This window comes from Fundulus heteroclitus, chromosome 21, assembly GCF_011125445.2.
Source record: "Fundulus heteroclitus isolate FHET01 chromosome 21, MU-UCD_Fhet_4.1, whole genome shotgun sequence".
NCBI classification, from domain to species: domain Eukaryota; kingdom Metazoa; phylum Chordata; class Actinopteri; order Cyprinodontiformes; family Fundulidae; genus Fundulus; species Fundulus heteroclitus.
The window spans coordinates 4,740,817-4,757,489 of record NC_046381.1 but is presented as its reverse complement, the minus strand read 5'-3'; the positions used below and the strand labels follow the sequence as shown (position 1 = coordinate 4,757,489).

The window sequence follows — 16,673 nt, the reverse complement described above, 5'->3', positions numbered from 1 at the left end:
CATCTCATAGTCTCCATATTTGGGAAGCTGTTGATATGGTCATCAATGCGATGGAAAAAATAGTCTCCATATAATCAGATCGCTAAATAAAATTCTTATTAATTTATCTTTAAGTTTGTTTTTTTAACCCTATGGTCCACCTAAGAGCTACAAGGAGTCTCACTAGTACTATTTAGTTTTTGATACATTTTGTTTACAATCTATAACAGCAATCTAAATCAACAAAATACAGATGCTGTGAAATATTTTTGTAAAGTTTTACTGTAGATGAGAACATTAAAATGTGCATTACATCCTGCTTGTTCTGAAGTTGGGCTGTGCTCAGCATTCGCGTTTCATTGACGGGCCGTACGCTATGGAGGTGACTAACTACAGCTGGAAGGGATTACAAACTCAAACTGCATGGATAGTGGACATACAAGGCTTTTATTATAAAAAAGTTAATTTATTCTGTTTATCTGCTCTGAGCTAAATACCCATTATTCAAGTGTAGCATCTTTATAACTTGTACTGTCTCAGCTGTGAATGTACACTTTCCTGCTTTATAAGGTCACTTCTGACTCAGTAGAAACTGTGGCTCCCATTGTGTAGATTGAAAACATAGCAAGGACTATTGAGCGAGGACTCGGCTTTCTGCGACAGGTTTGAGATCCGAGAGGAACCCATGGTATCACCCGCTGCTTGCTGAAACAACAAGCTTTCACATCAGACTCTCCAACAGTCGCCAATAACACCAGGAAAGCTGTTAGATTTGCCTTTATCTATTTAACTGTCGCTAGAGGTGTCTAAAAATTTGCTAGGTACAACAACTAAATCATTAAGAAATTAACAATGCAGCAGAGAAGAACTAACACTACCAGTATTAGTTCTTCTCTTTTCTAAAAGCCATTTATGGATATGTTTTCTATGATTAGATCACCACACTTAACCCAGAGAAATAAATTAAAATGTGACAAAAAAGTTGAAAATGAATCTTGGTTGTTCAACTATAACAACTTTTCAGCTAAATATACAATTCATTTATTCATACACCGCAAAAACAGAACTAGAAATAAGTAAAATGTTCTTAAAGTTAGTGTATTTATCCTTCATTTGAGCAGGTACATAAGATGATTTGCCAATAGAATATGATTTTTGCACTTAAAATAGGAACAGTATATCTCAATTATCTTATTTCAAGTGCAGGATGTCTAATTATCTTATTTTAGGGATCAAAATACTCATTCCATTGGCAGATCATCTTATTTACCTGCTCAAATCAAGGATAAATACACTAACTTTAAGAACATTTTACTTATTTTTAGATCCGTTTTTGCAGTGTACCCTTGCAGGGTTACATTTAAAATCATTCATTCATCCAATAAGTTTGTTTTTGACAGGGAATGAAACAGGCATTTCTAAAAAAAAAAAAAGAAAAAAAGAGAAATGTCCACAAAAACAGTGAGACAAGCTGGACAGATGCAGTGACCCTCTCACCTGTTTGTTCATGAATATGTATATAAAAGGGTTGACAACAGTGGAAAACTTGGCCAGCAGCGACGGCATGATGCTTGCCTCCGGCGTCAGGAGGTCTCTGGGGCCGAAGGTGGCGAGCAGAGCCGCCACCCCGTAAGGCAGCCAGCAGACCAGGTAACAGACCACCATGATGATGACCATCACCAGCACGCGCTGCTCTCTGCGACGGGTCACCACTGAGCTCACTCTGCGCACCTGCAGGACAGAAAACACCTCACTGCAGCACTCTGACTCAAAATGAACTCTTCAAAACTTTGACTTTCACCACTTTCAATGTAACTATCAAAACAAATAATTTTTTTCCCCAAAAGTTTTCATCTTTCATTTGTTTACCAGCCTGCCTGTCAGTTAAAGTTACTGTGTGTGTACACGGCCTCCCCGTGTATTTACCTCCAATGGCTGCCTGTCAAATATAACACTAGGTTTTCTACCCATGAACCAAAAAAACATAATAATCAAAAAATACAAATCTGCCTGCCATCCCAGCAAGTTCATTTTTAATGACAAGTTGTTTTAAAATAAGTCAGCATGTTTCAGCTTAAACGTCACTCCTTTTCCATCAAGAACGGGAATTTTAATACAGCCTAAAAATATTAAGATAAGGGAAAACAGGTTTTTCTATCTGGATAGGAAAGCAACATAAAATGTGTAATGCGAGCAGTGGCAGTCACAACAAATATGACAAAAAATATAACAAAAAAAATTGCACACATTTTCTCCTAAAAAAAAAAAAAAAAGAGTTTGAACTCAACACAATTAAAACATGGTGGAACTTTTGCACTATTGCTATTTTTCTAGTTTTCTAAAGACAGAGAAGATCAATGTGTGCTTCATGTGCTTTCTGTGTCTCTGCTCTGTCTTCTCTAAGCCCCAGTGGGTCAAGGCAGATGAGCCTGGTTCTGGTTCTGCTGGAGGTTTTTCCCTCCCTGTTAAAGGGGAGTTTTCCTCTCCACTGTCGCTTCATGCTTGCTCAGTATGAGGGATTGCTGCAAAGCCATCAACAATGCAGACGACTGTCCACTGTGGCTCTACGCTCTTTCAGGAGGAGTGAATGCTGCTTGGAGAGACTTGATGCAGCCTGCTGGGTTTCCTTAGAGAGGAAACTTTCTGACCAATCTGTGTAATCTAATTGAATTTGACTTTGGAAAGTGCCTTGAGATGACATGTATCATGAATTGGCGCTATATAAATAAAATAGAATTCAATTGAATATAGAATAAAAAAGAGCAGAATTATTGTTACTGTATTTAAATGTGAGTTTAAAGAAGTTCCTCTGGCGCCTCATACACTAAAACACACATCAACCCATACAATAATCCTGATGTAGTGACTTCTGCTGCTATCACCACCTGAACATATGTCACTACACATGTATGTATGTATGTATGTATGTATGTATGTATGTATGTATGTATATGCACATATATACGTGTAGGTACGTATATATGTAGGCGTATATATATATATATATATATATATATATATATATATATATATATATATATATATATATGTTTATATATATATATATATATGTGTGTATATATATATATATATATATATATATGTTTATATATATATAGATCACTATGAATGTAAATAAGACACCATATGCCCATTCCTATTTCTTTTTGTATTCTTCTTTTGATCCATTGTATATATGAAGATTTACTGTATTTAACTGAATGCACCTTTCCTACTCTGCACCTTCTTGTATGAGCCGATGTGGCAAGTGAATTTCTCCATTGTGAGATCAATAAAGCCTATCTTATCTTATCTTTATCAAGCACAACAAACACACACCTGCATCAGCCACACACACATTAAAATACATCAACACGTCTCACACATGGACGGAAGGTCCTGGGTTTAAATGCCAGTCCAGACTCTTTCTACATGGAGTAGAAAATCTACAGGATTTCTTTGGGTTTATTCCTCTATTATGAGTCAAGCTGTTTTCTGTGCACCATGTGACCCGTCTGTATATCCACGCTCTGCAGGTGACCTGTCTCCCCCTGAGATGAATCCAATAAGTGTGGTGTCATCTGCGAACGTTATGATGGTGTTACCCGAGGGGGGAGGGGGGGGGGGTGCCAATGCAATACAGTGAGTATAGCAGTGGACTTAACACACGGCCCTGCGGGGAGTCGTGCTGAGAGGGAGGTGGAGGGCATGTGAGGACTACGCTTCCCTGTCTGAGGTCGATTGGAAACAAAGTCCCTAATCCAACAGCAGATATGAAAAGAGAGGCTAAAGTTAGATAGCTTTCAAATTAGGATGTCTGAAATGATCGTGTTGAAAAGCTAAAGCTATAAGAACTATACAGGATCTTCTTCTAAACTACTTTATAGTCATGGGAAGTAAGAATAAACCCAGAAAAAGCAGCTATATCAGATGTATCAGGGAGTTTCGTGCCCTTTGCTGAGTTAGAGAGATAAGATAAAACACAGCATTGAATGACTTGAAATCAAGATGAACAAAAAAAATGTATGAAAAGTTACCAGGTATCCCACACCACAGACATATATACGTAGACGCGTCATAGGGCGCAGGTTCGCACGTCAACGTCACCGCCATATTGTTTGTGGCAGAAAAAAGTTGAGTTCTGTTATTGTGAACGTGGATCAGAGAAGATGCCTCATTCCTGTGCTGCAATAAATAAATACACACACACACACACACACACACACACACACACACATATATATATATATATATATATATATATATATATATTTGTGTGTGTATGTGTTATGAATATAAGGATCAATTTGTTAAATCTAAACATTGTGGTCTTCATTATTTTTTTTGGGGGAGTATTAAAGAGGTAAAATTAATAATATGAGAAAAAAAGTACTAGGTAAATAAAGTAAAAATAAACAAACAAACACAAAAGTGATAATGTTATGATAAAAACATCATATTATGAGAATTAAGGGGGAACATTTCCAGAATAATCACAGTTTGCAGAATTATTTCACTCCTGGAGTAATGGGGCCAGGTTAGATTATTTTAAATATTTTTATTCTTTAGGAGAATAAATTCAGGAGAATGAAGCTAAAGGGATACGAAAATAAACTTGTAATATTACAAAAAATACTACGAATACAAAGTATATTCAGAGATTAAAGTCCCTCTGATACTGTTTAAGTGACTGAGTAACTGCAGATTTGCCACATTTAAGATGGCGGACGCTCTGACGCATCGCAGCATAGGCAGAACCCGCCCAATGACGCGTCTACTCTTATATATCTATGTCCCACACCAATAGCTCTAAAATGTCAAATTCAATTCAACTTTATTCATATAGCGCCAATTCACATCACATCTCATCTCAAGGCATTTTACAAAGTCAAATTCAATCAGATTATACAGATTGGTCAGAAAGTTTCCTCTCTAAGGAAACCCAGCAGGTTGCATCAAGTCTCTCCAAGCAGCATTCACTCCTCCTCAAAGAGCGTAGAGCCACAGGGACAGTCGTCTGCATTGTTGATGGCTTTGCAGCAATCCCTCATACTCAAGATCAATCACTGTTCTGTTGACCAAAGACAGTTGTACCAAGCATTTATAGTATAAAATTAAATACTTGTGGCTCCGCATATTTTATAAACATAAAGAAAACCCGTTGCTGCAATAAAAAAACAAACAGAATTTATGTTAAAGCTTTGCACAAAGCCTTATTGCGTCTAGTACACTAAGTATAGGATGCTGTGTATATAACCTACATACTTCCCTACTCTGCTCTCTTGTTGTCATTCTCTCTCACACCAAGACTATGAAGCAAAAGGAAAGCAAGAACAAACGGCAGAAACCTGGTAGATCCGTCATTTCATTGATGGATCCCTTGAGATAAGAACCAAACTGGATCTATGAGGACCCCCCCCCCGCCCCCCCCCATACTATGGGGGAGATTAAGAGGCTGACATTTAAATCTGCAAGCTCAGAGTCTCTTCTGCCAGCATGAATATTGCATTTGGAAACGACCTAATATTCATAACTACTGCACTATCTTCTGAAAATGAAAATAAACAGCAGGATGGAGAGAGAGAGGCAGTGAGGAAGGGTCAGGCTGTGCCGACGCAGCTTTGATTACGCTGGAATGGAAGTACCGCGCAATAACGCTGCCAACTTTCCTCCAAGAGAGACATATCTGCTGACTGCTCGGTCTACAGCTATCCTTTCATGCACGAATGCTTGATTTTCAAAGTTAAATGGAGCTTTACATGAGCGTACACGGGTCTGCATCAAAGCCGAGCTTCGTCTAGTAGCTTCTGCTCGACTACGTTTCCAAATAGTAGTTTTCATTCTGCAGCGAAAAAGCCCAAGCTTTTGCTTCCTGAAAGTTTTCACAGAACATGTGCTGAGAAATTCAGATTGCTGGTTTTTTTTTCAGTTTAATGTAAAAAGTATGTTACAAAGAAATAGTTTCAGCACTCTTAAAGATTAATGCAAAGATCCTTTGTGTCTTGTAAGGACCCTTCAAAAGTATTCAAACCAGTTTAAGTGCTTCAAAGCTTGTGAGGTTACAGCCGTAAAAACTCCCGTTGATTGTAACGGGAGGGAATTTCATGGACCAGTACAATTCACACTTTCCAAAATCATCTAGTCACAAGTGCAAAAAAATAAACTAAGATGCAATATTTTGATTAAACAGTCAGGTTTTTGTAGGAAACTGGTCTGTGGATCACGTAGATCCAAAACTTCAAAAATGGTTTTGCGTGTTTGCTTTATGATAGGAAAGGCATCTAATTTTTTGAGCTCATTTGGAACAAAATATATATAAAACAAACAATATTCTAAACAATAACAATCGTATTTGGGTCGCTCTTTGAATTTTTTTTGTATTTAGCGAAGTTAAATAAACTAATCAAAGGCAGACCTGGGTGCACTGGACAGACGTGGTTCTATTTACTATCCTACTATCAAGTCTTTCATTCATAATTTTATCTGAATTTAAAAACAAAAAAATCTCAATATGCATCTACCGCCTGTGCTGTCGGTACAAATTTGTGTATTTCTTGAATTGCAGTCACGGACCAAAAGGCCCCAATGGACACCAGGAAGCACTTTGGACACACCTGTGATGGACCGACACAGTAGTCGACAAATGTGAGTCATTGCTGGCAAAATTGCTTTACAAAAAGAAAAAAAAAGATTATATCAATTCTGCTCCAGTCAATACTTAGAACCACCTTTCCCTGAAATTACTCCTGCAGGTCGTTCCGCTTACACCTCTACCAGCTTTGCAATTCTGGAAACTGAAATTTTTGCCAATTGGTTGGAAAATATCTCAAGCTCAGTGCACTGCAAAAACGGAACTAAAAATAAGTAAAATTTTCTTAAAATTAGTGTATCTGTCCTTGATTTGAGCAGGTAGGTAAGATGATCTGCCAATAGAATAAGATTTTTGTACTTAAAACAGAAACAATTCATCTCCATCATCTTATTTCAAGTGCAGGATGTCTAATTATCTTAATTTAGGGGTCAAAATACTCATTCCATTGGCAAATGATCATATTTACCTGCTCAGATCAAGGACAAGAACACTATGTTTAAGAACATTTTGCTTATTTTTAGATCTGTTTTTGCAGTGTGTGACAAGAATCAGGGATCTTTATTGTTATTATGTACCCGTATTGAGATTGTGGTGACACAGCGGCTCAGAATTCACACAGCTTCACACCGAACACACAGAAACGTAACAAGACATAAAGTTCAAACAGACAACACTTCCTGAGAGGCTAAAAGCGTACAAATAGTCCAAATAGCATCTGATGAGATTGAAATATCTGAGTCAAAATAGACAGATAGCAGTCCCTTTACGGAACGATGCAAATCACTGTGCATCTGCATGGATGTATTAGATAAACAAGGCAAATAGTCATTAACATGGAAAGCACATGTAAACGCCACTATCAGGACTTTATGATTCGACTTCATCCCTCTCCCAGTCGACTCTCCCTAACTGTCTGGATGAATCAAACATCACCGATCAGCACGGATTAGACAGCCTCTCCTATTAAGACATCATGTGTCAGTCTCCGAGCGGTCACCTTTTGAACAACGACTTGCTGAACTAAATAACGCCTTCAAAGTTACGCTGGGCAACCTACAGCCTCTCAGTCGAGGTGACAGCTGCTGCGTCAGCTTGGTGTAAGAATGTCTCCAGCTCTCGCTCCCTGCTGGACATGGGGTTGTTTTTAATAGCTGCATATTCAGGAAAAACAACCATAATGTGTTGGGACGGGTGACAGAGTCGGGTCAATAACAGAGCCTGCAGGCTCACGGGAACAAGGTCGACCTGAATAAGGCTGCTGGGCTGACGGACAGCAGTGGTGTTACCAAAGTCAACGGAGAACAGGGAAGGTTGGGAAGAGGTGAAAAGATTAAAAGCATGAATAAAAGTCTTTCTACATGTGTCCAGTGACCAATTATCAAGCTCAGCAGGACATAAGAGCTGACCATACCATCAAATCTGAAACAGAATATAAACATTTTGATAAAACGACTGAAGGGTTGTTACAGTTTTGTTTTTGCCTTTGTGCCCAAAGTTGAAGACGACAGTACCTGTATTGTGCAGTCTCTGTATTCAGCAATAAGTGTGGACTTGTGCAACACGACGCTTTCCACAAGTTGTGCAACTTAAATTATGTCTATGCTGTTGATTATAAAAGGGAATTAAAAATAAACTAAATTTTTCTTGAAATTAGTATATTTTTACTTGATTTGTGCAGGTAAGAAGGACCAATAACCGATGGGATGAGTTTTTGTTACCCCTAATATAGCATAATTAGATATACTACACTTAAAATAAGATGATGGTGATGAACTGTCCTTATTTTAAGTGCAAAAATCTTATACCATTGGCAAATAGTCTTATTTACCTGCTCAATTCAAGGAAAAATACACTAATTTCTAGAAAATTTTACACACCTTTAGTTCCCTTGTTGCTATGTTACTAAAAAGGTTGTCTTTAATAGGACAGTAGTTCTGGAATAAAAGTTTGTTTATTTAGTCCCTGCTTAAACTGTTTTGTCCAAGGGTTCAAATAACCGCTGGGCTGATTTGAAAAACGAAAACGTGTAGTTTGCATGTTCTCCTTGTGCATATCTGGGTTTAACTGGGTTCAAAGCGCCTCAATAAAAAGAAACTGGGTTTCTTTGCTCACTAGCCAAAGACCTTTCACTATCCATCCAAAAGGCATTTTTAGCTCAGAACATTGGTTGCTATCAGGCTCATAAGCTGTGGTCAGAAACAATCCCTGTAATGCTGCTGTTAAGGTCACATCTGAGGCCATTAAGATCACGCTGGTAAGATGACTTGTTTGGACTCTCGAAATGGCAGCGATCCAAATGTTGAGCTGAATGAAGAGTAAGGCTAGTGGCTTGTGCGACCCTGACGGCCAAGTTAGACACAGCTTTGTCTTTGTTGTCATTGAGATTTACATCATCGATGCAATGGCTCAGGAAATATACAGAGATACTCCTTCCTCATCCGGGGCGTGAAGTGCACATCTGGGCTTTCAATGGTGAAGCTCTGCTGTGATGGGACCAGGTTTGGGTGTTTATTTTCTGCACACCCAGGAACTCAGCGGTTCTGAAACTATTGAGACATTTTTTAAAAGAGATGTAAAACGAGACTGTATCATTTATATCGAGGCAGATGAGCGTTCACCCTGAGCCTGGTTCTGGTTCTGCTGGAGGGTTTCCTCGCTGTTAAAGGGGAGTTTTCCTCTCCACTGTCGCTTCATGCATGCTCAGTATGAGGGATTGCTGCAAAGCCATCAACAATGCAGACGACTGTCCACTGAGGCTCTACGCTCTTTCAGGAGGAGTGAATGCTGCTTGGAGAGACTTGATGCAACCTGCTGGGTTTCCTTATATAGGAAACTTTCTGACCAATCTGTATAATCTGATTGAATTTGACTTTGGAAAGTGCCTTGAGATGACATGTTTCATGAATTGGTGCTATATAAATAAAATTGAATTCAATTAAATTGGTCCATGTTGCATTATAATTATACTTTTATGTATTCCAGGAGGTTATTTTTTAACCGTTTGTTTAAAAAAATGTGCCTGTGAAAGCTTTGATTCAGAGATGCCTTTTTATAACTACTTTACGAAAAGAAAAACACATTGAGATAAATATTGTATATCGTCATTCAGCCTAGAAATATCGAGATATTACTTTTGGTCCGTATCGCCCAGCCCTAACAACTCAGCTGCCAGGTCCTGAAGTCAATGACGGTCTTTTCAACATGGAGGACGAGGTTGCTGGTTCTGCGCCAGTCCACCAGGTGTGTCACCTCCTCCCTTAGTTGTCATCATGGATCAGGCCCAATACTGTTTGGTCCACAAACTTCACAAAGTGGTTTGTAGTAGATTTGGCACAGCAGTCAGTCATTAGTGACCTCGACAGCACCAGATGACAACAGTCTGGAAACATGCAAGCTATGATAGGTTACCAATTTAAAATGCTCAAGGTCTTCCCTGGCCAGAAAAGGAACTGTAACATCTACACACACTTGTTAAAAGTTGAGGGTTTGGCTGATCAAAGAGGAAAAAAACAGATCATGATAAATATTTTTTACAACCTTTTCCACCTTTAATGTGATATTCTGCACAATCCAACTGAAAAATATCTAAACAGGTGCAAAGACCCTGAGATGAATCACCTTTTGGTTTATCTTCACCACCAGCAGATGGTGAAACCTCTAAAGAGTTTAAACTCTGCAACCTGATTACACGTTGCGCTAAATGGACAAATTAATATAAACGTAGTTTGCAGAGCAGACGCCTGGAAGTCTCCTTGAATATAAAGTCTAGTGAGGTCACAGAGGAGGGACTGATGCAGCATGTCCTCGGAAATTTGTTTACTTCCCTACCGTAGTTGAAAATGCTTTAAATCAGGGATGGGCAACTGGCGGCCCGGGGGCCGCACACGGCCCTCGTCATCACTCAGTGCGGCCCGCGAATAGATCAATAATAATTTAATAATGATAAAAAAAAAAAAAAAAAACAAAAAAAAAAAACTTGTAATTATACTTTTGACCGATAGGGGGCCGTACCCAAACAATAGCAGGCATGGGCCGCTTTGCAACAGCGAGGAAGAAAGTCAAGAGCCCTGGCCACTAGCAGTGGAATAAAGGGAAAACTTCCCATTTTGTCTGAAAAATGTGACGAGAAAGTCACATTTTTCAGACAAAATGGGAAGAAGTATGGACATGGGGAATTTTTTTTTTTTGGTCTATTGTCATTCACACACAACAATAAACCGTGAGAGCCGACGTGAGTTTTGAAACTGCAAAGCTTTGTCTTAATCAGAAGATCAAACGTCCAGCACCGCGTTCACAGACCAGTGTGATGCATTCGTGAGCGTCAGAAAGCTATGGTGCAATCAGGAGCATGGGACATTAGATTTTTCAGAATAAAAAGCTAACAGATGTGCATAATCAAAAAGTAACAGAAATACAATTATAGAGCATTCAGTATTGTAAGAAAGCCCACACAGTTTCTGGATAGACACATTATTGTTTGAGTTAAGTTCTGTGCCGTTTTATGCCTCTTTCCTTGTAAATCTGAAATGACCCATGCTCCTGAATGCATTGATATGGAGTTTAAATTCCTTTTTTGCAATTTTTTTTAAAGCAAACGGTTTGTCTTTTGCTTAAGGACATATTAAAATGCATTTATATGCAGAAAATAGTTATATGTTGGTGCAGTAAACATACAGATATAAATTCATCTAAAATTTGTTCTTATTGAGAATAATTTGTAGCGTCTTTCATATCCAATTATTTGAAGTGCGTGGTCATGTGGCCCTCCAATGGTGGTGCTCAAAAAAATGTGGCCCTCTTTATCATGGAAGTTGCCCATCCCTGCTTTAAATGGTCAAAGCACAGCGGTAAACGCCGTGAAATATGTACAGTAGGACTCTCTGAGAACGGAAACATATAACCTGGCTGAAGAACACAAGCTGACAGTGATGGCGGTAACTGAACCTTAAAAATATAACGTGCCCGGCTCCAGCCGCTCTTAGCGTGGGTGAAAGACGGATCAAAGTCTGTCAGACTCTCCACATGATTGGCCGGTGGGGCGGGGAATTCAAGGCCAGATGCCTTTAATAATCAGTCATTGTGTGCAGCAATTTTGGCTGATTTGCTCCTGAGATGTTTCTGTGCCTCGCCACTTCCTCTGTAATGTCAGTGGTTTGAATTCAACTCATTTGGAAATATATGACATTTGAAGCACCCGTGATGTTTTTTTCTTCCTTTGTCGGCGTCTCCCTGAAGAGACCACCATTGCTGATGATTTGCCTCCCTCTCATCCTTGCATCCTCTGCAACAGCAGCTCTCTGCATATCCTCCTTGACTACATCCATAGAACCTTGTCTGTCGCTTTCCTCTTTTCCTTCTCAAAGGAAGAGTCATAAAAACAGCTATCGTCCAGTATAGCCACTCTCCCTCACCTCTGCGCATCCAACCTAGCTTTTCCTCTGGTAAATAAATTTCTAATCATGGCCATTTTGTGCCTTCATGTTCAGCTATGCCTCCTCGGCTTTAGTGCCGCCGTATTCACATCACACCAGTTTGTGAACCTTTGTCCCTCTTGCAGCTCCTTCCGTCAGTAGGAAGTCTTTCTCCTTGCTCTGAATGATTGACCACAGGTACATGAACTCACCCACCTGATGTACATAATTGGTGAATGGACCGAATTTATGTGACGCCTTTCAGGTCATACGACCACTTAAAGTGCTTTACATTGGAGTCGAATTCACTCAGTCGCATTCACTGATGGAACCATTCATGCACCAGTATCCGCAAATTGGTTGGCAAGTGCCTTGCCCAACGGTGCAACGATGTGTAGCAGGAAGAAGCTGGAATTGAAGCAAAAAAACGTTTCAGATTGCAGAACGACTTGTTCTACCGCTTAAGTCACGGTCTGTGATGATAGACAGTGGGAGGTTCCCCGACTATTTTCTATTCTTCAAATCCCACAGGTTCCTCCTCCTATCGGTTCCCTCTACTGATGACCGGACTTGAGACGTTGAGTATTTAATACTGAGAGTGTTATGCCTGAAATCCCGACAGCATGCACACAAGCAGGTGTGGCAGTAATCAAAAAGCTGCAGTTGCTGAGTGACGCAGATCACGTTTCACTTTTTACTGCAGAACCCGACTGGTTCCATTGTGAGCAGAAGATTTTACTTTGAAATTTTCTCCAAAGTTTACTTTGCCACCGTGCTTTCCTGCTTGACTCCTGACTTTCCTGTCAAATCGATCCGTAGCTTAGACAAAAATAGACCCAATGTGACTTGGGGAACAGCTATCTTCCTCTGGTATCATGGTCCATGCCTGTCCTGGTCAGACAGTCGAAATATATAATCTAATTGCTACAAACATCATACGACATGATTTTCTGTCAGGTCTGGTATGTTTTGGCCTTGAAAACGAAGGCGGAGGAGCAGAAACCTCGTACATTCGAGGGGAAACTTCCATAGATTGGGAGAAACATCCTAATACAGACATGACACACATGGCATTAGCATTGTGGTAGGATGGTCAGGCAAGCAGCCGTTTGACGGGGTACTAAAGGTGCAGGAGTGTCATGATCGCATTCACACTGAAATGAGGTTTTCCAGTCATGCTCAGCTGATCCTGCACACCATAGGTTGCTGGAAAACATTGTGAAGGGAGGGCCTAAGAAGTATGCAGGCTATCACACCTCAGAGTCCTGTCCTTATTTCATGAAAATATTTGTATTATATTTAAAAAACAATCTAAGTATTTTATTTATCTTCATGTTTTGTATTTCATTTATTTCCTCTCAAAAAGCTGTTTGTGTTCCCTTTTATGTCTGGAAGTCTGCAGATTGTTACTCATCCTGTTTCACTGCCAGCACTTTGTTTGTAAGCTTGTTCCTGAGGTAGAAGAAGATATGAACAAAATTGTATAAAGTCACCAGAGGTTTGGCAAATCTGTCATCCCAGATGGCCACTTTTAAAAAAGATCCGTTTGGTTTGCAAATTAGCATTTTTCTCAGGCTATCAGTGTAGTGGTTTCCAGTTGAAAGCAAGAACGTCTCCACCAGCTCACCGCATCTAGGAACTAAAAGTTTTGACTATTCATCTTTGCAAAACAGCGCGAGTGAACCTCTGAACATCAGTTTTCAAGCTTTGCCTCCAATTCTCAGTAGTATTTAGGTGTGGACTTTGACTAGGCCATCCAAACGTCTGCTTTGATCCATTCCATTGTAGCTCTTGCTGCGTGTTAAACTTATCCTCCCTTCTCAAGTCTTTTGCAGCCTCTTATAGGTTTTCTTCCAAGGATTAAACTGCAATGAGATTAAATTACCCGCATGGGGACAATTCTCACTAAAAATATTTAAAAACCGCTTCTCAAATTTGTGTTGCTCAGTCGCATAAAATCCTGATAAAACACAGGTGTGTCAGTGTGACACAAAAGGAATACTTTTGCAGGGAACTGTATTGGAAAATAGTGTAAACTTCACTCCTCTGGTGGGAGGCCTCTGGTTTTAGGAGAGATGACAGATTAAATCGCAGTTATGAAAAAACTCTGACGTGATCGTGTTTGGCCTGTTCAGGAGGAAATACATGTGTGCTGTGTAAGCAAGAGATTATCTTCTCTTGAAGAGACTGAACACCTCGACTGCTGCAGGATGACAGCAGGAGGGGGAAACCCTGCATAAAACGTGCAGCAGTCATCAAAGTAGAGCAAAACTGAACTGCAGGCATTTTCTGCGTGGCTATACGCCTTTAATATGTAAATTCTGGTTGTTTAATTTTATTTTGGAAAAGTTTGACATTTATGTAGATTTTAGGGGAAAGAAAGCATCAATTGTGGTCTACAGTAAACAATAAAAAAACAGGGTAAGAGTTTTTCATGTGTCACAAAGTTTCATCTGAAGGAAGCTGAAGAGCAACGTGTTTGAAGAAAAACAAACACAACAACAATAGGCAGAAATCACAAAAGTATCCAGGGGATCAAGATCCCCCCCCCCCCCCCCCCCCCAACCACACACACCAATTATTCAGAATATTGTGTGCAGTACCAATAGATTCCCATCTGCACGTTTTCACTGCAAAAACTGATCTAAAAATAAGTAAAATGTTCTTAAAGTTAGTGTATTTATCCTAGATTTGAGCAGGTAAATAAGATTATCTGCCAATGGCGTGAGTATTTTGACCCCTAAAATAAGATAATTAGACATCCTTCACTTGAAATAAGATGATGGAGATGAATTGTTCCTATTTTAGGTGCAAAAATCTTATTCCATTGGCAAATCATCTTATTTACCTGCTCAAATCAATGGCAAATACACTCATTTTAAGAACATTTTACTTATTTCTAGTTCCGTTTTTGCAGTGTATATACATTTCTTTTCCCTGCACCTTTGCCTCCCTCCCTACCAAAAATTCCTCCTGAGAAATCTCTTTGTTTATTGCATTTTTGCCCCATGAAAACCACAAATCACCACAAGAACCTCATGCCGACTGCCAAGCAAGGGGGTGGAGGGATGATTTGGGCTCATTCTGTACCCACAGGACCAAGGCCCCTTGCAGTCACTTAGCTGACCATACCAAAGTGAGCCAGAGGGAAATGTAAAGCCATCTGAATCTCAAACACACAAAACTACAACAGGATGGCAGATAAAGGAAAGAACTGAGTTGCAATGACCTTGTCAAAGTCCAAACTGGATTAAAAAGCAGAGGTGAAACCTTCAGAGAGCTGCCCAGAAACACGTCTACAAACCTTCTTGAAGGAAAACCTCAATGTGAAGAAAAGTGTCCTCAACATCGAGGCTGATGAGGGTAAACAGAACCAGCTACAGAAAGGCGTTGCTGCTAAATGTGGGTCCACGAGCTGGGGCCGCATTTAGTGTATCACACAATTTTTGTTTTAATACCACGGTGAAATTTGCTGTGCTTTTGTATAAGTAAGATTATATGTAAAATAAATTAATAAATGACTGTACCTTCATGATTTTTTTTAAATAAAATGCAATTTAACCTATAAATGAATCTATGAATAAATAATAACTTTTCTTGGAAAGCACAAAGACTGATAACCAGCAGCTTACTCCCTTCCATCCTGAGAGTCTGGGCTCCAGCAGGGTGGCCCAGGCTCCTTAATCTGTGTTGCTTCAACAAGAGACATAACTCCCTCTTAGTTCGACCCCTTCCCTAGAAATAAAAAACGATTTACTCCAGACAACCGTGACTCCGACAGCAAAACTGAACCAACGAGAAAAAAAAACAAGTGTGTCACTTTATCGTAGCTGTTTTTCCCCTTAGATTTCCTCCTTCTGTCACATTTGCCGCTCCTCTTTACACCTACGAGGATCCATCAGTATACCTGCCACCGCTAACAAGAAGCACGCTGAGAGACTTCTCGCCGCATCTGGCTCTGTTCTCCTCCTGTAATTAATTCAGACGGCGCGGCCGACAACATGAGCGCTACATCGATTTCTTTCTGTCCCGTCTCCTCCACTTCTCCTCCCCGTTCCCTCCAGCAGCTGTGACAGCTTACAGCCGGTGTGGACGCAGCGTTGCCTCCATCCTGCATCTGTGACGAGGATCCAGCTCCAGCTCCGGATGCCAAAAGAAACTGGAGTATAGTAACAGCTGATTTAAAGGGATTGCATTTTAAATAAAAGAAGTAAAAAGCTTGAAATATCCCCCTGTATGTGTAATGAATCCATATATGAGCTTCATTTTTTTTAAATGAGTGACCGGAAAATTTAACCTTTTCGCAATATCAAAATTTCTTTAGCTGTATTTGTGCTAAATCTTACTGTCATATTTAAAAACCTCTTTGCAAATTAAGCAATAGCTACAGTTACAATGTCTTGAAAGCTTGTTACAATGTAAAACATGGCTTCATAGTAAAATACTTCAGACTGGATGCAAATATTAGCAGCTTTAGTTTTTGATGTGACAGTTCACATCATGTTGGATTATTATGCAGAGGGACCACAATGAGTCCTACCTCAAAGGTTTGAGGGCATCTTCTTGTGGAACACAGAAGACTAAACCTTAAACAGTCCAGCTGGAATCACTTTTAAGATTAAGTGTTATAAACGAGGGGCAAATATGCTTAAAATCAGTTATTAACACTACAAACTAGTGATCAGGCCCGA

The 16,673-nt window shown here is 39.6% G+C and overlaps 1 protein-coding gene across 3 annotated transcripts in view; it reads right to left on the bottom strand.

Annotated features, from left to right (window-relative positions):
• The window catches only part of tmtopsb (teleost multiple tissue opsin b), a 56,401-nt gene that overhangs the window by 15,871 nt on the left and 23,857 nt on the right, over window positions 1–16,673 (bottom strand). For 2 of the 3 annotated variants that reach the window (XM_012876277.3, XM_036125708.1), the window contains one exon: window positions 1,477–1,710. The exons of the other annotated variant lie outside the window; for it this stretch is intronic. In XM_012876277.3, coding sequence (XP_012731731.2) covers window positions 1,477–1,710 — 234 coding nt within the window. The remainder of the gene's footprint in view (window positions 1–1,476; window positions 1,711–16,673) is intronic. 3 annotated transcript variants of the gene reach the window in all.